The sequence below is a fragment of the Eumetopias jubatus genome, unplaced genomic scaffold (assembly GCF_037043125.1).
Source record: "Eumetopias jubatus isolate StellerSeaLion01/CBP00866 unplaced genomic scaffold, mEumJub1_p1.0 scaffold_14, whole genome shotgun sequence".
NCBI lineage: Eukaryota > Metazoa > Chordata > Mammalia > Carnivora > Otariidae > Eumetopias > Eumetopias jubatus.
In genome coordinates this window covers 26,684,564-26,709,287 of record NW_028274820.1, presented here as the reverse complement: position 1 = coordinate 26,709,287, position 24,724 = coordinate 26,684,564, and the positions used below count along the sequence as shown (strand labels likewise).

The following is a 24,724-nucleotide window of genomic DNA, read 5'->3' as shown; positions in this document are numbered from 1 at the left end:
CTCAATCTAATTACATGACTATGTAAAAGCAGAAAAACTTTCCTGGCTATCATCAGGGGGAAATGTGACAATGGAAGTTGTTTCAGAAAGATGTGATTCTGCTGGCCTTGAAGATGGAGGAAGCAGGACCATGTGCCAAAGAATTTGGTTGGGTTCTAGAAGCTGGAAAACTCAAGGGAGCAGATGGTCCTTACAGTATCCAGAAAGGAATGCAATTCTCCTGACACCTTGTTAGCCCAGTGGGACCTGTGTTAGACTTCTAGCCTACAGAACTATAAGACAATAAATATGTGTAGTTTTAAGGCATGAAACTGGTGGGAATTTGTTATAGCAGCAACAGGAAAGTACTGCAAATGGGTTTGACCCCTAGCTTCATTGAAAGATGAAAGATGAAAATTCTCTTAAGAATTTCTAAAATAAAAATAATCAATCTGATGTTTTGAAACTCCAGCAAAGACTTTGCTCATCAATGCAGAAATATATGTTTTTTTTTAAAGATTTTATTTATTTATTTGAGAGAGAGAGAGAGAGCACATGAGAGTGGGGAGGGTCAGAGGGAGAAGCAGACTCCCTGCCGAGCAGGGAGCCCGATGCAGGACCCGATCCCGGGACTCCAGGATCATGACCTGAGCCGAAGGCAGTCGCTTAACCAACTGAGCCACCCAGGCGCCTTAATATGTTTTGTTTTATAGCTGCTTTTCAACTAGTACAGAATAACGTAGTGATACATCACAAAGATACCATTTATTCACTCATTAGAATTTATTGAGCCTATTGCATACCAGGGCTTATGGTATATAAAGAAAAATAGCAACAGCACTTACCTTTAAGGAACTCATGGCCCAATGGAGGAGGCAATTCAATCTAATTTAATAAATATTATGGAGCCAGTTATGTGGCAGGCACTCTCACAGGTGCTTGGGAATCACTAGTGAACCAAAGAGACTAAGATATTTCTGTCCTTCTGGAGCTTACATTCTACTGGTAGAGAAAATGACCATAATGCATAAACAGATTATATAACCTGTTTGAATTTGATCAGTGCTATGAAACACACACACACACACACACACACACATACACACATACACACACACACACACACACACACACACCCATGGTGAAAGATTTTAGGGTTTGTCTCATTGAGATGGTTATAGAGTTTAGCAAAGACTTGAAAAAATAAGAGAATATTTAGGGAAAGAGCACTGTAAACTCTTCATAGAGACCAGTGTGTTAAGATCTATAATGTAAGGATCTGTAGAATACAGGAAGGAAGTGGCTACCTGATTCACATTTGAGATAGCTTTCTGTTGCTGCTTATCAAATTACCAGGCTACATTACTTTCTGGAGTTCAGTGTCTTCTTCCAAACTCACATGATTTTGAAAAAAATTATTTAATTTTGATGCAGAAATGAGGCCAAAGCAGTTCCCTCCCACATGGATCTCTGTTGGTCATTCAAATCATAGTGGTTTGCTCCTTCAAAATTAGCAGTCTTTCCCTTCAGTCTGCTAAAATGGGGTTTCATATAATGTGGCATAGTCATGGGATTGACATGCTATCAATTTAGCATTTTTCTTTTGGTTAGAAGCAAGTCACACGTTCCACCTGCACTCAAAGGGAGAGGATATACAAAGACCTGGGAGTCACCTAGGAGTGGGTCAGCCGCTGCCTATATGCATTTTAGATAAATCACTTTGGCAATGATGTGGAGCATGTATTACAGACAGAGAAAAGGAAACCAGTTAGGAGACTTTTTGTTTATTATAGGCAAGAGAGGATGAAAGCCTAAATTAAGACAGGTGTTAGAAGTTGGAGGTTGAGAGGGATTACCAGGTTAAAGAGAGATTTTGGAAGAGGTAAGGACTTAATGGTAACAAATTGATTTGGGAAAGGTGGAAGGGTGAAAACTGTGTTGAGAGTGCTTTACAGATTTTTGACTTGGCACATAGATGGGAAGAAGGACCATTCACTGGTCAAGGGAGTATGGAATCAGCAAGCAGATTTGGAGAGTAACAAATTCCTTTTTGAAGGGCACACCTACACTTTCCTGTGACCTCTTCTGCATCACAGACTGAGTTTATCACCGAAAATACAGTACCTTATCAAAATCTCACAATGACCCTATGAGTTAGAATCAGTACCCTCCTTTTACAGTTATGTAAACTGAAGCTTTGAGAAGTTAAATGGCTTTCTTAAGGTTGTGATGCTATTGGGAACAGTAATTAAATTCAAACCCAAGTCTGCCCCACACTGAGTTAAAGATTTGGTGACCATCCGGAGGAATCAGTTAGAGAGTGTTGTTAGAGATACACTTCAGCAGAGAGGGCTGTGCTAGAGATGTAGATACGGGAGTCACAGCAATGTAGGTGTTAGCTGAATCCATGACAATCCTTGAGGCCCCACTAGGAGACTATTCAGATAAGAATTTAACTCTGGGAGCTCATTTAAGGTTAGGAAAATCAAGAGCGTTTGTTTACCAAGGACATGGAGAAGGAGCGATCATGAGAGTTAAGCGAAGAGGAGGAAGTAGCATCCTGGCGGCCTGGAGCAAAGAGAGCCACAGGCAGGAAAGAAGTGGTGGAGAGCATCAGAGGTGGCACGGCTGTATCTCAGTGACCTAGTCACCCATTCCTTTCCGCATTACCCTGTCTCCTTTCATACCAGCAAGGTTTGAGAGGGGAATGGCCATTCCAGTTGAAAAGAATGAAACATGAACAGGAGGAAGTAGGAAGAGGTCAAGAAGTGCAAGTAAACAGCAGGTTGAGAGAGGACCCAATGAAGAGGGGAAAGCTCCTTTCTGTATCCGAGCCCACCCAGAAACTTAGGTTGGTGTTCCAGGCCACGGAGCATCCATATGCAGTTTAAACTGGGACAATGAATGCGCGCAGCAGCCTATCTTCCAGTCAAAATGGTGCAGGAAAGTAGGTTAATTAATGACCATAAAATTTATTAATCTCAGATGAGTAATTCTTTCCCCAGATGTTGAAGGGTTAAATAGAAAGAGCCCCAATTTTGCATCTTTGGAAATTTAGTTGCTGCATCCTGTGTAGGACTAGTTATTCCTGCATAGAATGTACCCCTGCATTATTCAAAGTAAGTCTATTTGGTTTAAGTTAAATGTAAATAAATTATTCATGATATAATCCAATAAGGATACTAAAATGTGATGTGTATGTTTATGTTTTACAACATCCTCAAACGTTAATTTTAAGTGATTTCTGAGACAGTATTTGAGAATTTGGTTGTATCACTAGGAAACTATAATAATGCAGATGTTGATGGGTTATCACATGGTCTAATACTAAAGTAAAATCTTTTTCTAACCCTCGCAGAGAAAATTAGCTTCTAGAATCAGAATAAACAAGCATATTATATTGTAAACTTATTAAACACATTTTGATACATTGGATATAGCAGATATTTTTCATGAAAACACACACCTTAGTTGAATAAATAAGTCAAATTTTAAAAAATTGGCACATTTTTCTGCTTTCTGATTTTTTGCCAAGCCTCAACCAAATCAAAACTCATAATTTAGTACTTCTTATAGAATTGCTAATTTAATAAAATTGTTGGCATTAAGATTTCTCTTTCAACTTTGCCCCAGAAGACTACTTTTCAATCAACTTACCCAAATGTATAACTTTGAAACTTGACACAGCAGTAATGGATGCAAGCATGAGTGTGCTTACCTGTGATATTGTAAATCTACATGTGGCAGCATGATACGGCAAATGAAGATTTCCAGAGACTCCTCATAAAGACCAATTCTAATTTTGGATGGGATTTTCCAAAACCTTGTTAAATACAGAATAACCTGTTAAGAATAAGCATAATAAGTTATCCTTCTGATGTAGTTTTTTTGGAGTAGTGTTGTTGGGGACCGGAGCCATCGGCCAAGAAAGAATTCTTGACGTCTTTGGTTCAAAAAGTGGTTTTATTAAAGCACAGGGATAGGACCTGGGCAGAGAGAGCAGCTGCCCCGGGATTGTGAGGGGCAACTGATTATATATACCTTGGGGTTGGGGGGAGTAAAGATAAGGGAAATTGCTAAAGGACTTTCATATGCTAAAGAAGACTCACAGGATCCTAGAGGCCTTGCTATTGTCAAACTAAGGTAGTTTTCCCTCTAGCAAAGCATTAACATTAAGACAGTTGGGGGTTTCCCAGAGGAATGTTATAATCTGCCTATTTCAACTATTTGTCAACGGGCTGCAGGTTATAAGGACATTTAATTTTATCTACATTTCCTTCTGCCTTTGTGTCCCACCTCACTAGGATGATTCTAGACTAAGAATTAGGGAACAGGCTTTGACTTCAAAGGACCTAGGTTTAAATCCCGCCCTCTTATCACTTGTCAGTGTTAACGACCTCAAGCAAATTATATAACATCCCTAAGCCTTAGTCTTAATTTTACCTACTTTTTGAACATATTTCAAAGATTGGATGAGATGATATATGTAAAACCCTGAAGGTACTGCCTAGAAGTTAGTAAATACTCAGCAGGTACATGTGTACTTATATCTACATAGTGGATATATATTTATTGAAATCAATCGTACACACATAAATATTCTTGAATTCCTACTTTGAATCCTGATACTATCCTATTCACTAGACATAAGCAGTGAACAAAATACAAAAATGCCTCTCCTTTCATAGACTTAATGTCCTTGTGGGAGGAAACAGGCAATGAATAACGTGTGTAGAATTGTTTTCAGTATTACATTTGAGTACACTGCATTAGAAAAAACAGAGCGAGAAAAAAACCTAACTACAGGTGGTAGGTAAATCTGCTGGTCATGTAGGAGGCATTTCTTTTGTCTGGAAATTATAGATAAAAGTAAAACACTAGTATATGAGAGTAGTAAATAACATATGTAACTAAGACTGGGAATAAAGAAAGATAATTTCAGACTATGGAGAGTAAAATTAGTTATAGTCTCTGTAGAGTTTACAAGGAAGGTTCACATGGGCTCTCTCCTTTGATCTTGAACAGCCTTGTCAGGTATATAAGGTATATCCACATTTTATAGAGAAATAAAAAGATTACAGGAAGTAGGTTTGCTCAAGTTGATCCCAATTGCAAGTGTAAAACCAGAATGGGTACAGTGGAAATAGAGGACACTATTGCACGTTGGTGGAAGCAGGTGTATTTTCTTTTTCAGTAGTGATGTAGGAACTGCCACTAAATGGGCTGTTAAGAGCAATGCTTACCTACTCCTGAGAGCTCACTGCAAAAAGAGAACCATCAGGGAGCTCAGTTACACACATTGTTCAGCCTGTGGGGGAACAGCGCAAATTGGTTTTATCCCTTCTAATGTATCTGCTATTAGGTGATCTCAAGAGCAGTGTCCTGAATTTAGTAGAGTAGCTCTACTAGGTCTGCTTTGGAATATTTACATTCTACTTTATCATTTTAGTGACAACTGGAACATAATTTCAGTCTACAGCTTTACTTAATTATATCTATTAAATTATTTTTTAATTTCTCAACTTACATATGCCTATTTGTTATCAAGAAAGAGATGAACAAAAAAAGAAAGAAAAGCCATCCTAGTTTATATTCCCTATTTGAAACCAAATGTATTTTAGCGTTCAAAAGTATTTGAATAGAAAAAGGTAATTTGTGCCTAAATATTAGGTAAAATGGCTTGCAGAACCTTGGACCACACCCTGTGAAATACATAGTGCTATTTCTGCAGTGAGACAGAAATCTTCAAACCAAGTATAATAAATAAAAAACCATAAGTAGCCCTCAGTAAGTGCAGGTCAGGTTTTGTGACCAAATTAGTTCAAGTCAGGACGGATTTTACCACCAAAGACACTTAAAAACAAAAACAAAAAGAAAACAAAAAAAGTTTTTGAAAATTAGAGTTGCAGGAAAAAGATAACGGGCCTCCATTAAAAATAGAGTGTAATCTGCTGCTGATGTAGAGGGATTATACTGTAAGTAGTAATTATGTCTTCACTCTGTAAGATAATTACAAATGGCTCTGCTTGGCTTTTGGGGGGGGCATTTTATTTTACTGGCACTTAAGAGTCTAAGAAATATTGTTTGCTTTTTAGTAAAGATGTATTGGTTCACAAAGCTGAAAAACAATGGTAGGGTGGCTTTAGATGTGGTTTGACTAGGGCTCTAGCTTCTTTCTTTGGAGTTTGGGGCTCTGTTCTCCTTAGTAGGGAGCAGGAATCAGTTTTGTCCTTCTGTCAACTATTGGGCTGTTAACAAAGGGTGGTAAGGTTCGAAAAGATATTTGCACCTCACCAGCTCTGCTAGAAAGAGGGTCGTATCTGGTTCTCTTTGTTCTTCCTATAAACCTGAGTTTCCATTTTGCATTATTTCCCTTTAGACTAAAATACTAAAATACATTTCTTCAAATGCAGGAGGTCTGCAGGCGACAACTTTTCCCATATTTTATTTATCTAAAGAATGGCTGATTTCATCTTCATTTTTAAAGAATATTATCACTGGATGTGGAACGCTGGGTTAACTCCTTTTTTATTTTTTTTTCTTTTGACATTTAAAAAAGTCATCCCATTATCTTCTGGCCTCCATTATTTCTAATAAAATGTCATCAATAATGATATCCCTTGTTCTCATGACATAATGTCTTTTTTCTGTTTTTTTTTTCTCTAAGATTTTTTTTCTATAGTTTTGTTGTCAACAGTTTAAATATAATGTGCCTAGCAGTGGCTCTTTTTGTCTCTATTCAGCTTCAGTCTCACTGCACTCCTAGATTTGCAACATAATATTTTTTATCAAACTTGGGCCCCCCACCGGGCTCCCTGCTCAGCGGGAAGCCTGCTTCTCCCTCTCCCTCTGCCTTCCACTTCTCTCTCTGTCAAATAAATAAATAAAATTCTTAAAAAATAAATAAACAAACAAACAAACTTGGGAAATTTTCAGCCATTATTTCTTCACATGTGTTTTCTTCCCCAATCTCTCCCTGCTGTCCTTTCAGAGCTCTACTTGCCCATATATTAGACCATTTGATAATGTCACACATGCCTGAAAGGTTCTGTTCACTTTTCTCAATTTTTTTTTTTCTGTGTTCTTGCCAGTGGATAATTTCTATTGATCTGGCTTCAAGTCATGGACTGTCTTCTTTCAACTCCAGTCGGCTACTAAATCTATGGAGTTTAGATTTTATTTCAGTTATTTTATTTTAGTTATTTTAGTTATTTTAGTTATCATTGTCAACTATCTGACTTTATATAGTTTTTATTTCTTTGCTGAGTTTTTCTGTCTATTAATTCATTAAGACCATGTCTTCCTTTCATTTCTGAATTTCTTTTCATTATTTTCAACATATTTATGTAGCTGTAATAGCTGCTTTAAAGTTGTCATTTGCTAAGTTTAACATCTGGATAATTTTAACTTCTTTTTCTTCTTGACTATTAGCCACACATTTTCTCACAGTCTCTCTCTCTCTCTCCATGTATAACAATTTTTGTTGTTGAATACTGGACATTACAGATAATATCTTGGCTTTAGGTTCTGTTATCTTCCCCTGAAGAGTGTTCATTCTTGTTATAGCAGACAGTCAGTTATCAGCCGATCATATAGAATGTATTTAGACTTGTTTTACTCTTTGTTAAAAATCTTGTGTTCAAGGTAAGTCACTCTAATTTAGCAGGATGCAAACTCTAAATCCTCTCCCTTGTATGTCCTATCAGGTCTTGGTTACAAGTTTTGTTAGGACAGCCCTAAAGTTAAGTCTTACTCTAAAATGTGGTACTAACTCTTACAGGCTCAGGCTTTTCATGTCAGCTGGATGCCAGGAGTTTTAACAAGGTGTTAATGAGATGTGTGTACTCTGGTTGGGCCAGAACTCCCACCTCACCTAGGATTGTTCTTCCCCAGAACTGCTGAAACTATCATTTATCCATCCCATTCTCCCCATAGCAGCTGCAATTGGTTAAGCTTTGGGTGGTCCTATTCTGCAAATATAAATCCCAGGAATCAGCAACAGACTCACAGGGGATTTCCACATGGACTTCTTCTGGAACCCCTTTTCTGCACAGCTTTGTCTCTGTGATACCATGTGCCCAGAATTAATTTGCTTCTGTTGCCCCAAATTCTCACATCTGTCTCCTCAGCTCAGTGGGACCACCATGCACTACTTGGACAGCAGCTCTTTCCACCTCTGTTGGGAAATTGTTCCCAGGCAGAAAGTGGGGTGATCATGGAGATTATCTTGTGAGGTTTTCTTCTTTTAGTCATGTGCTGTCTATTATCCCTTACCTAGAAAGAATTACCTCATGTAGTTTGTCAGTTTTATAGTTGTTCACTGCAGGAAGGCTCTTCCGGTATTAGCTACTTCATCATGGCCAACTGCCATATTGCCCTCCAGAAAGATGTTTTGGAATGTGTTTTCCACTAAGTGTTTGAAAACAGCTATTTCCTTATATCCATGCCAACTAGGTTTTATTATTATTTTAAGATATGCAGATTAAGTGGGTATTTTTATAATTTCATACATATATATACAGTTTTAAAAATGGATGTACTTTTTCATTATACACAGTTTATATACAAATCATATATTTATATGTATATAATTATATAATATAATTTCCAAATGTCTGAAACTTTTGCTTGGAGACTCTCCCAAAGTATTTTAGTACCTCCCAAATAAGTCATTGATTTTATATATTAGTAGAAAATATATTATCTTAGCTAAACTTAAGCAGAAAGAAAATTAAAAATTAATAGGCATATAAAAAACTAATTTTGTAGTCTCTTCTTTGACAAATACAGACAACTACCAAGAAACAGTATAGTTTACAAAGAATTGTATTGTTCATCTTCTGTGATATTTAGATGCTTGAGCAGATATATATTTCTTCTGTAAAGTTTGTTTAAAATCAACCCTTCTAAAAATTTTAAGTCTGTGGTCTGACATGGGAACCAACACCCAAATTTTCTAAGAAACTCCCAAGGTGATTTTGAGTGAGATAGTTTGAACACCACATTTTGAGAAACTATTTGTTCAATAGTTTCTTGCGTGATATATAATCACTTGCGTGATTATATATGGTCTCTAAATGAGCATGGATGGTAGGTCCTTGAGAGTGAAATGAAATTAATGGTATCAGCAAATAAACTTGAAAGTCACTGAATTCTGTATTTTCTTCACAGTGCAGAAAAGTATTTTAACAACTCTGAAAAGTTCTTCAGCAAGAAGTAAAGAAACTTCTTTAACCTAGATTAACCTAGTACTATCCAAATTGACTTGACCCTACAAACTTTTTAACACCATCACACTTCAAGAGATCCTGGATAGATAGAATTTGTTGATACCATCTTCCCAAGGGCCTCCCCTCAAACAGAGACACTGAGATGCCTTTGATGGCCAAGTGGGGCTCTAACTGCCCTAAGGGGTGCCGCTGAAGGTTGTCAACATGAGGGCACTTAAATTACCTATTGAGTGTGAAAAGCTCTGTTAAGCGTGAGAAATTGTGCTAAATGACCTAATTTAGAAATATTTCTTTTGTTGTTGTTGTTGTTAAAAGAACATTCATGAATAGAATCACTACCTTTTAAAAGTGCATTTGGTAAACTATTAATAAAAATTATAAATTTATGATTCAGTTTTAGTCCCACATTTTTAAAAAATACTTTTAAAAGAATGTAGCAGCAGTTTGATAAACTAACAGGAAAAAAATCTATTTTGAATACATATTTAAACTAACATGAAACAAGGCAGCCAACTGGTAAGATCTAATTTTAGAAACTTATCATGTAGAATGTCCAATCATTCTTCCCTCATTTATCTATAAAGCTTTCATTTGTCACACAGAGTTATTGCAGAGGTTTGTTTTTTTTTTTTTTGGCTTTAATTATTTTTTTTATTTTAATAAATTGGTCAGAAAATCAAGATGAAGGAAGAATTGTCATTTAATAAATATACTGATTTTATCCTTTATAATACTAATTTCATGAATAAACGCTACAACTGATTTTGCTGCAATAATTTGCCTCGGAAATCATACTTAGTGCTGCTTAGGTTGACATCTAGGGGCACCATGGTGAAGACAGGAAAAAGAAGAATGTGTTGAGTATATGACTTTGAGATCTGTGTGTTTGTCTTTACTAAATTGAATAAGGCCGCTCATTAGCTGGTAGAAATTCCTGTTAATCACAAAAACCTAGAATCAGGTTGACTACGTAATTTGCAGAGCCTGGTGCAAACTGAAAATTCAGAGTCACTTGTTTAAAGTTATTAAGAACTTCCAGGAGGTAAGGGCAGAGCATGAAACCAAGCATGAGCCTCTGACTGCAGGAACTTGCGTGATTATATAGGTCTTAACGACCACGAAGGCAGCCCTGACTAGCGAAGCCGGCCCTGACTAGAATATTCTTACAGATGAGCAATTGGGGGAAGGGTTCTGACAAGAGATCTGATTAAGAAGGCAGTGTTCCCCCAAATCCCCAGGTGACCAGAGTGGCAAGCAGGCAGTTTGGCACAGCAATTTCCAGTGAAACCCCCTAAGGATTGTAGTTTAAGTGAGACTCAGCTGATAGATACACAAATGACTACTTTCATGAATGGGTGGGTGATGAGCTATGTTTGATCACCTGTTTGAGGCAGCCAACACTTACTGTGCTATAAATTCAAGCTGTTCTTTTGTCCAGAGACAGTGGAAAGGTTTAAGGATAATATTGCTATGATTCCTTGTATTAGGAAAAAAAAAATCCTAGGTGGTCTAAAATGTATAAGGCAGGAAAGAAGCTTGTCGGGGACTTTTATTTAAAGATTCAATGAAACAAAAGAAAATTAAAATGACTAATGTGGGTTGGTGAGTCTGCTATGTTATCTTTGTGTAAGGTTTATATCATGCAAGTCACTTAGAAAATGTGTCCTGCTCGGTTCATGTCACAATGCTTCAATATACTCAAGTTATGACTGTTTTCTATATCTCATAGATGAGAAAATCGGGGTTCAGAAAAAATGATGATTCCAATAATGTCAAAATTTTAGTAGGTGGTTGAGCTATAAATAAAAAAAAAAACTTGTACTTATTGAAGGTATACTATGTACCAGATATCATGCTAAGCAATTTTCACGGATTATTCATTTAGTTTTTATTAGTCAGAACTCTTTCACCTGAAAGTGAGCATACACCGTTCTTAATCTAGTTTTAAAAAAATAATGTCCTGTGTGTGTGTTCAACTGGGAAATGAAGGAGGCAGCCTCAGACATAGCTGCATTCGTGCTAAAATGATGTTGTCAGGAATTTATCTCACTGTCTTTCAGCTCTGCTTTCCTCTGTATTTATTCTCAAAGGGAGTCTCTGCATGTGGTGGGAAGGATGGTCCTGCACCTCTAGATTTACAAGCCTTTAATCGCCCTGATCTCAGAAAGAAAGAGGCTCCCAAATATCTAATTCCCAGGGAAGGCTGGGCCCTGACTTGTTTTCTGTGCCCATTCCTGCATGAATCACCAGGGCAAAGGGATACACTTATTGGACAGGCCTAAGTCATGGCATCTGCCTGGAGCTGGAAGAGAGATACACACACCAGTCCTTAACTGCGTAGACTGAGAGTGAGAGACGTGTTTCCAAAAGATGTCTCAGGGTGTTATTAAAGAAGGGGACGTGATTCTGGGTAGGGCTTAGGAGCAGATATCCATTACAATAGGTGTAATTATTATTTATATTTACATACAAGCAAACTGAGGCTTGAGGGAGAAAGAAGGATACTCTGCTTCACTGTAAATATATTGTAGAGATGGAGCTTATCCCAAGGAAGTCAAAACAATACCCCAAATTCTACAAAACAATAAAAAGGATTTATGTTTTGAGTACATTCAAGGAATGCCAGTCTCACTACCCTCAGAAAGAAGACATTCGGTAACTATATTATCATCTTCAAACTAAAAGGTACAGAGATTGCTTTATGTGGACCTATGTAATTGGGAGTTTTATGGACATTCTGGAATGTGCATCTTTCAATAACTAACATTTTCATGGGAGCACCCTACTCAAAAAGCCATAAATTCTAGAATGTAAACTCTTGAGTGCTATGCCTATTTATTTTTGCATCCATACTAGATACAGTGCCCGACACACTGAAAGCACTCAGTAATTTCCTGTTGAATCAGTGAGTGAAAATGGGTGGGAGACCATGCAAGTCAACTTAGTTACTTAGTAGTGAATGAAACAGCCCCGGGATACCTCAAAGTATTTTGTATATGGGGAACTGAAGGATTTGTATGTCTTGAAAAAGAAGCTATAGGTGTCTACCATGACTGCATTTTGAGAGTAACTACCCCATTAACATGGGCGTGCTTAGGGAGCAGCGGCAAACTGTATATTTGCTCTTTCAACCGATTGAAATGACACTGACACATTGATGACTCTAAGTACTAGTTTATGCGTGCCTTAGTCATGATTAAATTGGACCAGATTAAACCCATGTCTTCAGAATCTGAACTGGAGTTTGTGGGAAACAGGCAATTTATAACAAAAGGAGAAATATAAAGACATCCAGAGTAGAGCCTTGTAAATGGTGTACACCAGAGTTAGGATATTTGTTTCTCAGCCCTTAAGTACTAGAGATCCTGACCAGTCATCTAAGTTGTTGACCAACTACCAGAACTATTTTTTTCCTAAGTTTTTTATTTTAACTCTAGTATAGTTAACATACAGTGTTATATTAGTCTCAGGTGTACAATACAGTATAGTATTCAGTAATTCTATGCATTACTCAGTGCTCATCATGGTAAGTATACTCTTTAATTCCCATCCCCTATTTCATCCATCCCCAACCCACCTTCCCTCTGGTAACCATCAGTTTGTTTTCTATAGTTAAGAGCCTGTTTTTTTGGTTTGCCTCTCTCTCTCTCTCTCTCTCTCTCTCTCTCTCTCTTTTTCCCCCTTTGCTTATTTGTTTTGTTTCTTAAATTCCACATATGAGTGAGATCATATGGTATTTGTTTTTCTCTGACTTTTTTGCTTAGTATTATACTCTCTAGCTCCATCTATGTTGTTGCACATGGCAAGATTTCATTCCCTTTTATGGCTGAATAATATCCCGTTGTATATATACACCACCTCATCTTTATCCATTCATCAGTGGATGGACACTTGGGTTGCTTCCATAATTTAGCCATTGTGAATAATGCTGCAATAAACATAGGGGTGCATGTATCTCTTTGAATTAGTGTTTTTGTATTTTTTGGGTAAATGCCCAGTAGTGCGATTGCTGGATCATAGGGTAGTTTTATTTTTAACTTTTTGGGAAAACTCCATACTATTTTCCAGAGTGGCTGTACCAGTTTGCACTCCTGCCAACTGCACGAGGGTTTGTTTTTTTTCCACGTGCTTGCCAACATTTGTTTCTTGTGTTTTTGATTTTAGCCATTCTGACATGTGTGAGGTCAACTACTAGAACTATTGCTGTGTCTTTTAAATAGTCCAGTTTCAGTGAGGTCTGGCATTTGGTAAAATAACAGCATAACCATCTATAATTCTATTCACATTTTAAATAGGATAATACCAAATGGCAGTGTCCAGAGAAGGGCAAGCAAAAAGGTTTGGTTTTGAATTTTATTATTTTTAATTTTTTGTTTTTTTATTTATTTGAGAGAAAGAGCACACACAAACAGGGGAGAGGGGCAGAGGGAGAGGAAGAAGCAGACTCCCAGCCGAGCAGGGATACAATGCAGGGCTCTATCGCAGGACCCTGGGGTCATGACCTGAGCCAAAAGCAGACACTCAATTGACTGAGCCATCCAGGTGCCCTGGTTTTGAATTTTAATAAGTGTACTTGAAGAGAGTGCTGATGTTTAGACCAGAGGAAGAGATTATAAAGATAAACATGGAGGGGTGTAAAAAAGAGATTGAGTGTATTCTTGGTAGCTATAGAAGAAAGACCAATCAATAAAAGAGACACAGAGATAGATTTAACTGAAGAAGAAATTTTTCAGTCTCTTGCTGACTTGTGAAAGATGATCTTGGACAATAAAATTGTAGTGATATATATGAAATTTCATTAGATAGAGATTCTTCAATGTAAAGAATATATTGTCCAGTTTTATGGACAATTTTCCTTTTTTTTTTTTTTTCTTTTTTCAGAAAACTAGGCTAATTACTAGAGGTGGACTTAGCATAAAATTGAGAGTTCCTCATTTGCAATTGTTTGGGGAAGACACAAACAACTCTGTTTTTGTATTTACAAGTTATTTTCCCTAAAGAAGCCTTCCCAACTACATAAATTCAAGGTCTCATAATGACTAAATTAACTATTGTTAAAAGTGATGATTAACAATGCCACAAAGATTTAAAGCTATTGTATTCATATTTGAATCCACTCTTTTGAATGATTATTCTAATTTATGCATTAAAAACTTTAATATATGGAATTCTAAAAAGAACCAATATATTCATTTGTGATGCACTGATGAAATTGAACCAGTATAATGAAGAACTCTGCAGAAATATTAGCTCATAAAGTACTAAGCCATGCCTAAACATGGAAGAGTAAAGGAATTAAGTGGATAGTTATTTTCTTGAAATCAGAATTAAATAATACATTTTTATCATAGAACCAGGCACATAGTAGGCATTCAATAATTATGTGTTTCTCTCTGGTGATCTTACATTTCTATGATTTTATTTAAACTTGATTTTCAAGTAGAAGTGTTACCAATTCTTAAAAGTTACTTATATTTTTGCAAGAGTTTCAGGTAAGTTGACATTCGGTTTTACCTGGTATAAAAATATATTTTTACCTTTAAAGGTCTTAAACTAAAAGGGAATCTACTCATCATTACCAGCAAAACAAAAAAATAACTCAAACAGGAAAACAAGCAGTAAATAAAAGTGGTTGTTCTTGCTTTTATTGCAAATGAGTCAAAAGCAAGTATTACATTATCTTTTTATTAGCCCGTTTTTATAGCCGCTTTGGGGGTAATATTTTATTAATGGCATGAATAAAGTATGTTTGTTGTGGCTTCTTTCAAAAGAAATGATGATTTATGTAAAATATTGCTCACATAGTTAAGACATTAGGTTAAAAACAGGAGCCAGTTGTCTCATTTGAGAATACTTAATTTTTTTCAGAGCTGATAGTTTTATCTTTGGGAATCCCTGTAGTCAAGATTCCCTTTCTTGCAATTTTATTTGGGACTGTGGTTATACCCAGTCTCTGCTCAAGAAAGAGGTCATTGCTGTCACAGAGAATGACAGTGATCCTTACAAACTGCAGCAGGGAACCATAAAACTCTGTAGTGACCTCTTCAAAAAAAAAAAAAAAGAAAAGAATATAATGTGTATTATAACATGACCTAAAACCAAGATGGTTTTATGCCCTCATTCTTTCCACACACACACACACACCCTGCCCTAGCTGTTACAATTCAAAGCTTTCATTTTAGAGATTTTGGTATATTTTATTTTATATTCAAATATATAAAATATATTTATATTTTATATTTTATTCCCTCAGAAGTTTCCAAGGTTCTTGGTGATGAATTGTTAATAGAAATTGGGGAACACCTGCAACCACATTCGTCCAGTTTAATTGTGACATGTCTCTGCACAGCATCCCCAAATTGTTTTTCCCTTCAGATTTATACATGTATTACTTACCTTCCAAGAAAAATAGTACAAATTGTTACCAGGGCTGATTCTAAGGAAGCTGATAGTAAAACAGAGAAATTTCAAAGAGTTTTAATTATACCTAGAGCTTTCAAAGCTTTGAGACTGTTATGTATCTTTGAATATGGCATAAGAAATGAATTTTAAATTACAGAATATAGTTTGAAACTTCTGAGATCAGGTGCACATAATTTGTATCCTCACAGGGTTCAGGGATTGTTCTGGCAAAATCCTTAAGTCTTGTTCTTTTGTGCATTTTTATTATTATTTAGTAGGTTTTAATTTTTTAGTTGGTAGCATTTTAAAGTAGAGTTTATTTTTTTATTAAGAATTATTTTGGGGGACACCTGGCTGGATCATTCAGTAGAGCATCTGACTCTTGATCTTGGGGTCATGAGTTCAAGCCCCACGTTGGGTGTAGAGGTTACTTTAAAAAAAAGTAATATTTTGAATCTTTCAATTAGGCTCATAAGATACAAAATGTAAATGAAAAATAAAAAAATTAAAAAATTTTAAAAATTAAAAAAGAAAAAAATGTAAATGTGAAATAGGATTTTTTCTTTTTTTTCTGAGAGGGGCAGGGGGTAGGGGCAGAGGGAGAGGAAGATAGAGAATCCCAAGCAGTCTCCATGCCCAGCACAGAGTCTAATGTGGGGCTCAGTCTCAGGACCCTGAGATCATGACCTGAGCTGAAATCAAGAGTCCCATGCTTAACTGCTGGAGCCACCCAGGTGCCCTGAAACGGGATCTTTTATGTCAGAGATACTCTTGCTTGTGGAAAACAGGCCAGTTTGAGATGTGGAATTTGGAAATTATGGTATTCATCACAAAATGATTCCAGTTGTAAACTTAGCCTGGTAAAACTCAGTTCAAATGAACTTTTTTTTTTTTTTAAGAGAGAGAGAAAGAGAGAGAATCTCAAGCAGTTTCCATGCCCAGCGTGGAACCCAAATGGGGCTTCATCTCAGGACCCTGAGATCATGACCTGAGCGTAAATTAGGAGTCCATTACTTAACCAGCTGAGCCACCCAGGCTCCTCTCAAATGACCTCTTATTGACGTTTCTCAACAGAATTTAAAAATGTTCCAGTATCTGTTGATGATAATGTGATAATGCATCTTTCCAAATCATATACCCACAGTTACATGCTCATACTTAAAAGTAATGACTTGATATTTATGATAGAGTTCATTAATTATTATAATAGAAACATGTTTTGGTGAAGAAATATATTTTTACTTTATCAAATAATTTACAAATTTGCTTTAACCCAACATTGCCAAATCTCAACTAGCTTCCTTTAAACCTTAAAATATGTGATTAGTAGAGTGGCAAAATTATGTGCTTAGAAGTAGAAAATCATATGTGACATGAAACTATCTTAACTAAAATATTGGCATAAATAACATTTCCTGCATGTATTACATTTATTGGGCATCTCTGTTTTTGGCAATCTCATTGGAACTATGAGTAAATTTTTTATTTGCTTAAGTTTATTTGGACCATCTAATTTCATATTTTCCCCTGAATTTTAACAATATCCGAAAAACATTTCCCAAGTATGTGTATGTGTGAAAACAATAGAATTATTCTATGAATAGGTGTCCACATCTGATCTGAGACCACAGTTATGTTTCCACTCTGAAAATTATTTCGAATTGTGAGTAAAACATTTTACTGTGTCTGAAATCTCTCCCAACTTTAGATCATATGTAAATTTCTAGTACTAGTGTTTATAATATGATTATCATAAAAATTCACTTGTAATAATCTTTTTGTCAGATAATCAAATCATTATGTGTCAAGGTTAACAAAACACGGAGTCTTACTTTTTATAAAGTTGATTTGGAGATTTAAGTAATATTCTTAAGGGCCAAACTTAAAATTATGTATTACTACTTGAAGAACACACACCACTGTGTTCAGAAACAGAACTTTTGACTTTATATTTGGACATTCTCTTCTTCTCTCATAACTATGACTATACCAAATATGTACAGAATATAAGATGTTATATTGGTTCATTTTGAATTATATAGAATCTCCATTTACACATATGAGATTTGTACTATAGCTCAATATATACAGTCTCTTTTTGATGACTAAGTAATTATATAAATAGTATTCTAAGTGCTAAGTCAGTGGTCTTATGTTTAAATTAAAGTCTTTCTTTCCTGCATCTCATTGTTTGTGTGTTTTTTCCTTTGGTTTAGATCAAGGCACTGTGCAGAAGGTGGTGGTTCTTCCTGCTAACGGCTCTGCCAGGGGTGAGCTCATTCTGGAGGAGTTAGAAGTCTTTAAGGTTTGAGCATCTCTTCTGTTAATCTCAGCACATGCATGATGGATGGAATTCTTTAATCTCAGGGCCACTTGGGAGGAAAAAATATTTGATAAAGGATCAAATAAATATAAGTTTTTGAGGGTAGGAAACACCAGATAAAATGAGAAATATAGAACAAATATTTTTCTGAAGTATTTTTTTTTTACATTTCAAGTTATCTTAACTTTGAAAGATTCGTTTTTTCAACTCGAAGAATTTTGGTCATCATTATTTTTATAAATGGTTTCTTGTGGTCAAGGTCTAAAAGACTTGCCAGCAAAGGGCTTTTATCATTTGCTTCACAAGCCACTGAAACCCAAGTGCCTTACATTATTGATTGTTAGATAAACTTTCTCATATTTTTTTATCCAGGAATTTTAAGAAAAACTGTTTTGTTTTCTCTTGTTTTATTGCTTTCAATTCAAATGTCATTCAAGCTACATAAAACAAATGGTGTCTCTTTACCACTCAAAGCTTCATGTTCTGCTGAACTTGAGATTTCATTATTATTCTCTTTGTTCTTAAATTTGGGCTTAACAAAAAGGAAAAGAAAGAAAAACAATACACAACACCAACAAAAATGCACACAGAGGGAAGTTCAGTCTTATAAGGCATCACCTGCTCAGGGCAGAGTGCCTATTCTTTTCTGGATCTGTGACCCGGGAGAGCAGATCTGTGGTGTCCCTTCCCTCCTTAAAATGTAAGCCACTGTAGTTCAAGTGATTTCTCTGATAAACATTTGGAAAGATGGATAAACCACAGCCAGAGGAGCTGTTAGGATTGCAAAGATACTTTGGCATGAAATCAGTCTTATTGCAGACTACTGTTTCCAACTAAATCAATCAAGAAGAAATGGCCCACAGGCAGACGCTGCCGCCCTAGAGTCGCCAGTGCCACCTGCCCTTGGTCAACCCCACCAGGTTCTTTGACATCACCTTGGACGGCAAGCTCTTGGGCTGCGTCTCCTTTAAGCTGCTTTCAGAGTTCCAAAGACAGCAGAGAACTTTTGTGCTCAGAGCACTGGGGAGAAAGGATTTAGTTATAAAGATCCCTGCTTTTACAGGATTATTCTAGGATTTCTGGGCCAGGGTGGTGACTTCACGCACCATCATGGCACTGGCCGCAAGTCCATCGATGGGGAGAAATCTGATGATGAGAATTTCATCTGAAGCCCACGGGTCCTGGCACCTTGTCTGTGGCAAATGCTGGACCAAACACAAACGGTTGGGTTTCCAGTTTTTCATCAGCACTGCCAAGACTGAGTGGTTGGATGGCAAGCATGTGGTCTTTGGCAAGGTGAGGGAGGGCAGGAATATTGTGGATGGAGTACTTTGGGTCCAGGAATGGCAAGACCAGCAAGAAGATCACCATTGCTGTCTGTGGACAAATCTAATAAATTTGAATTCTGTTTTATCTTAACTACTAGCCCATTCCTTCTGTAGCTTAGGAGAGCACCCTTTCACCCCCATCTGCTCAAAATATCCTATAATATCTGTGCATTCACTGCAGTTCTATGGGTTCATATTTTCCTTACTCCCCTCCAAGTCTAGCTGGATTGCAGAGTTAAGTTTATGATGACGAAATAAAACTAAACAACAACAACAAACCAGAACAAACAAATGGTCCATGGACATCAAAAGACCAGAGTCAGCCTTTAACTGAGTAAAATTAGCACTTCAGGGCTCTCAGGAGCAGACTGTTGCTGGTTTAGTCCGTTGCTTTGCTTAGTTGAGCAGACTCAGAATATATTGACTTATTAATACATGTTCCCACAGTCACCAAAATATTGAATTTATAAGCACATAAGTGATCAAGATGCATTGTTTAGATTATGCTAATACATTTTAAATGTAAAGAAATATTTTTTAAAAAATAACCAAATGAAATCTGAGGAGCTCTGGAAAATTTTCCAGTATGTTATTGAATTTACAATTTTTAATGCTAGACTCACTTTGGAATAAGTTTCTTTGTAATTGGCGTGTTAATATTGTGCTTAGAAAATGTTAACTATGTACATTCAAGTGCTTTTTTCTATGTCTTGCTTTATAAAGGAATTGATTGTTTTGCTAGATTAACCAAAATTGCATTATATGTAAAAAATATTTTTTCCTTGTTCAATTCAATACGGACAACTTGGCTGACCAAAATGGCATAGAGTCCCTTATTTTGGAATTCACTTGAAGAGAGCAAAAATGCCATATGGCAGAACTTCATTTTTAATTCTGAAATGTCATTTTTTGATAATCAGAAAACATTAAGTGAGTTTGACACAAACCCAAACATATAAGTTATGGAAAGCTCTTAAAGAAATGTGAGTCATTCTGATCATGTGCTAACTACTTATAGTCTGTTATATGAGTTGTGCTAGTGTTATCATCATGAAGAATAAACTCTCAGTGGAAAAATAGAGTCAGTCAAAATGCATGCAGGGGACATCAGCCCAAGAGAGAGACTAAAAAAGTTTGAGCTTTCTTGTGGACGTGTGTGCCCGCGACTGATATGGCTAAATTGAGAGACACAGTTGCCAAATACAGTTCCTTACTGTCTTCAACATGGTGTTTGTGTCATATTTTCTGAGGTGAGGTAAAAATAACTGGGTGTGTATGATATACTGTGATTAGCACGCGAGGAAATAATGCATTTGAATTGAAACAAATTCCTTAGCGAAGTGTCACACTGATATATCGCAGAAAACTTAATGTAACTTTAAAAAACCAGACACTTTGTTTTTATAGAGTGCAGAACCATAATCTCTTCTTTTAATCCTTGTTCAGAATATTTCCTGAAAATACAGCCAGCTTCCTCAAACTTAACTTGAATTGGAGTACAGCTATTAGTAGTTGCCTGGGTGGATATAAATCGCAATACATTTTTGTATGTGTATGTATATTTCTAAGCAGTGATCAAAATCTGTTGCAACTGAGTGTTTAGATTGAATGTTTAGATAATATCATCATTTTCTCTTTTATTTATTTATTTTTTAAATTTTATTATGTTATATTAGTCACCATACAATATGTCATTAGTTTTTGATGTGGTGATCCACGATCCATTGTTTTCATATAACACCCAGTGCTCTGGGCAGTACGTGCCCTCCATAATACTCATCACCGGGCTAACCCATCCCCCCTCCCCCCTCCCCTCTAAAACCCTGTTTGTTTCTCGGAGTTCATAGTCTCTCATGGTTCGTCTCCCCCTCCGATTTCCCCCCCTTAATTTTTCCCTTCCTTCTCCTAGTGTCCTCCATGCTCTTCCTTATGTTCCACAAATAAGTGAAACCATATGATAATTGACTTTCTCTGCTTGACTTATTTCACTTAGCATCATCTCCTCCAGTACCATCCATGTGGATGTAAAAGTTGGGTATTCATCCTTTCTGATGGCTGAGAAATATTCCATTGTATATATGGACCACATCTTCTTTATCCATTCATCTGTTGAAGGGCATCTCAGCTCTTTCCACAGTTTGGCTATTGCAGACATTGCTGCTATGAACATTGGGGTGCATATGGCCCTTCTTTTCACTACATCTGTGTCTTTGGGGTAAATACCCAGTAGTGCCATTGCTTGGTCATAGGGTAGCTCTATTTTTAAATTTTTGAGGAACTCCACACTCTTTCCCAAAGTGGCTGTACCAGCTTGCATTCCCACCAACAGTTTAAGAGGGTTCCCCTTTCTCCACAACCCCTCCAACATTTGTTGTTTCTTTCCCTGTCCATTTTCTCTTTTAAACGTGTGTAAGATAGCACACTTCCAGAATGTGAAATAATTGTAGGTACAGTTAATTTTGAGAACTTGCTCTCACTTGAGTTATTGCAGTAAAACTTCACAGATATTTATCAGGTTATCACAAGTCTAATTTTTAAAAGGAACTAATAATGTTTAAGAAGGAAAGTTTATGAATAGAGTGACTTTCAAAAAGGATTACCTTTTCAGAAAATTCTTAGATGCTTTCACTAATTCACATTTATCAAAAGAGGACATTTTCTAACAGTATTTCTTCGTTTGCAACGGGAGAGGTAATAAGTACGATGCAGGCTAATACATCTTTGCAAAGCTACATTTAATGCATGGTAGCGTCTTATGCAGACTGCTTGTGTTATGAAGGAATAACATGGGGTACCATGCAACAGCATCTTACCCACCCCCGTCCAAGCCTAAGTTTTATTCATTGAATTCAGTATGCCAAGATATAATTTTTTTAACTCTTCCCAATTACTCAGATTTTGTTTTTCTAAAGACTATATTGATAATGTGTTGTAATTGCTACTTTTTTTTTTTTAATTAAGCATATATTTGTAAAACACCTTACTCCCAACAGAGGAAATGTACTTTAGGGACAAGTATTGCTAAACTTTGAGCATATATAGAGAAATGATGATTTCTTGAATTTTAACAGACAAGAGACTATTTTTAATGCAAATCTTTTTAAAGGATTATTTGAACAGCTAACGATGTTTGTTTTTTTTTTTTAATTTTTCAGAATCGTGCTCCTATAACAACAATGAAAATCTCATCCAAAAAGGTAAAACAACCCATTTTTATTTTCTTTATATTTAAAAAATTTTACTGTTAGGAAAAAAATATTTTGTAATTTTGGAAAAATTAATTTTAATATTAGAAAAATAATTATTATTTACAGTAACCACAAAAGCACCTTTAATTTTGATGCATAATTTCCAAGCTTTTAATGGAAGACAAAATAGGTCTGTTTTGTATAAAACCCCAGGAAAGCAGAACATATAAATATATACAGCAAGATATTCCAACATTTTGTACATCCTATATTCTCAAATATTACAGTGTGTGAAGCCAACCAAAATAAAAATAATCTTTTGAATGAAGAATTCAGTATAATGTTTGGGCTACTGTAGCATCACAAACATTCTCAGGGGCTTGGAATGAGTAATCAGTCCTTTTCCGAGTTCCTGCTGCTATCACATGTTTGAAATGTGCAATGCATTCTTTTATGCTTATTGCTAAGGAAGTGCTGTTTTTTAGAGTTTATACATGTCCTTAAAAAAATCTGAATGTCTCAAATCTAAGCCATATAAGGATTTGGGTTTGAGGGAAGAAATCTTTGACTATGATTATCAGAAATGTTTCATCTTCTAATTTGTCCCTGCACGTGCAAATACACAATGTTCACAAAAAAGGAAAAGCCCTATCCCAGTCTCTACCTGTGCAACACATACACCTCTCCAGCCCCCAAGGTGTTCTCTCTGGAAGAAAGTTCTAAAGGATGGAGTCATATAGTCAGAAATGGAGTAGGCTTCAGAGCAGGATGGACATGCATTTGAATCCCAACTTGTCCATAAATTGTGGATAAGTCGTTAAACTTCACTGACTTAAGTTTCTGCCTCTACAAGGTAATGCTTTTCTACAAACGAGTTAATTTATATAAATTGCCTAAAATAAAGCAGGTCCTTAGTAACTGCTGTTTAAAGAGCCTGAGACTTATTTTTCTTGGAATATGGAATAAAGGTTTTAAGTGTTAGCACAACTGATGACATAAGGTTAGTGTTCTTTGCCTTATTTGGTCTGTTGCAGATGAAGAAGTATTCCACAATCAGTCCTGTGCTCTTTTCACTCGACTCAATTTTATGAAGAAAAATAAATAGAGTACGATAGAGCTAAAGATCTCATCTGTAAAAACGTTTGTATGGTGCATAATAAACATTTTCCCAAGTAACAAGAAGCCATTCGTCATTTTCCCCAGTGTCCCTGGGAGCTGATCCCAAGTCAGAATTGTCTTTGAAGTCAGCAGGGAAGCCCCTTGTTTACAGTAGTTTAATGAGAAGAGAGAGTATTGGAGCAAAATTCAAAATGGACGTTTGTGTGCATGGTCTAGTATACAATTACTGTGATTCACGTTACACTTCAACTTGTAATTCAGCTGGTATACTCATAGTTCACAATCCATTCCATTAAATTGCAATATGCAATACACATATACACACAGGAAAAAATGAGTATTAAATCTGTCTTCAACATCTTATATTGTAGATAATTAAAAATGTTTCTTTGAATCATTAGATTCAGGGCAGGGTAATTATTTGAGTTTTGGGGAACTCATTTGCACAACTGCCTACCTCATTATTTTTTCAGTGAGAAAGAAGTACAAATTGCCAATGGTATTTTATGTACATTTAAATACTATGAATTTAGTACCTTCCCTAGTCTTCAAATTATTTTATTTTCTATTTTATGCTTCTTTATTCTCTAATTTATTCTTGCATTCCATATAGCAAAAATAGTTGGGTTAATTTAAAAAAAGGTAATTTCTAGGACGAAACTACTTGTATTCTTTCCTTAAATAAAGCGGTTTCCTTTATTTAGCATAGCTGATGCATTCACTATATTATTTATTAATGTGCTCAACAAACACTTATTTGAAATGTTCCTATAGAAATGATTATTGCCAAAATATGCAGTTGTTTTCTTATAGTTTGCCTCAACTGGGGGTCAATCATTTTCAGCCGAATTTCTGAAAAATTAATCTGAATAGAATAATTGTTTATTAGACAGTAGACTGAGGTGTGATTCAAATGATTAATTAGAATTAACAGTGTATAAGTTGATAGTTTAACTGGCAATTTATTCTACTACATTATTTAACATTCATTCAATGCTTAGGAGTCAGAAACTATTCTAAGTATTTCATGTGGAGTTAGCCCTTACATTCAGTTCTTAAAATAACTCTGTAGGGTAGGTACTGTATTATCCCAGTTTTACCCAAGAGGGAGCTGAGATTGAGAAGAGTTACACAGCATATTTGTGGTTGAGCTGA

The 24,724-nt window shown here is 35.9% G+C and overlaps 1 protein-coding gene across 1 annotated transcript in view; it reads left to right on the top strand.

Annotated features, from left to right (window-relative positions):
* The window catches only part of SEMA3C (semaphorin 3C), a 175,151-nt gene that overhangs the window by 129,083 nt on the left and 21,344 nt on the right, over positions 1-24,724 (top strand). The window contains exons 12-13 of the mRNA XM_028119027.2: positions 17,828-17,916; positions 22,418-22,459. Of these exons, the coding sequence (XP_027974828.2) occupies positions 17,828-17,916; positions 22,418-22,459 (131 nt within the window). The remainder of the gene's footprint in view (positions 1-17,827; positions 17,917-22,417; positions 22,460-24,724) is intronic.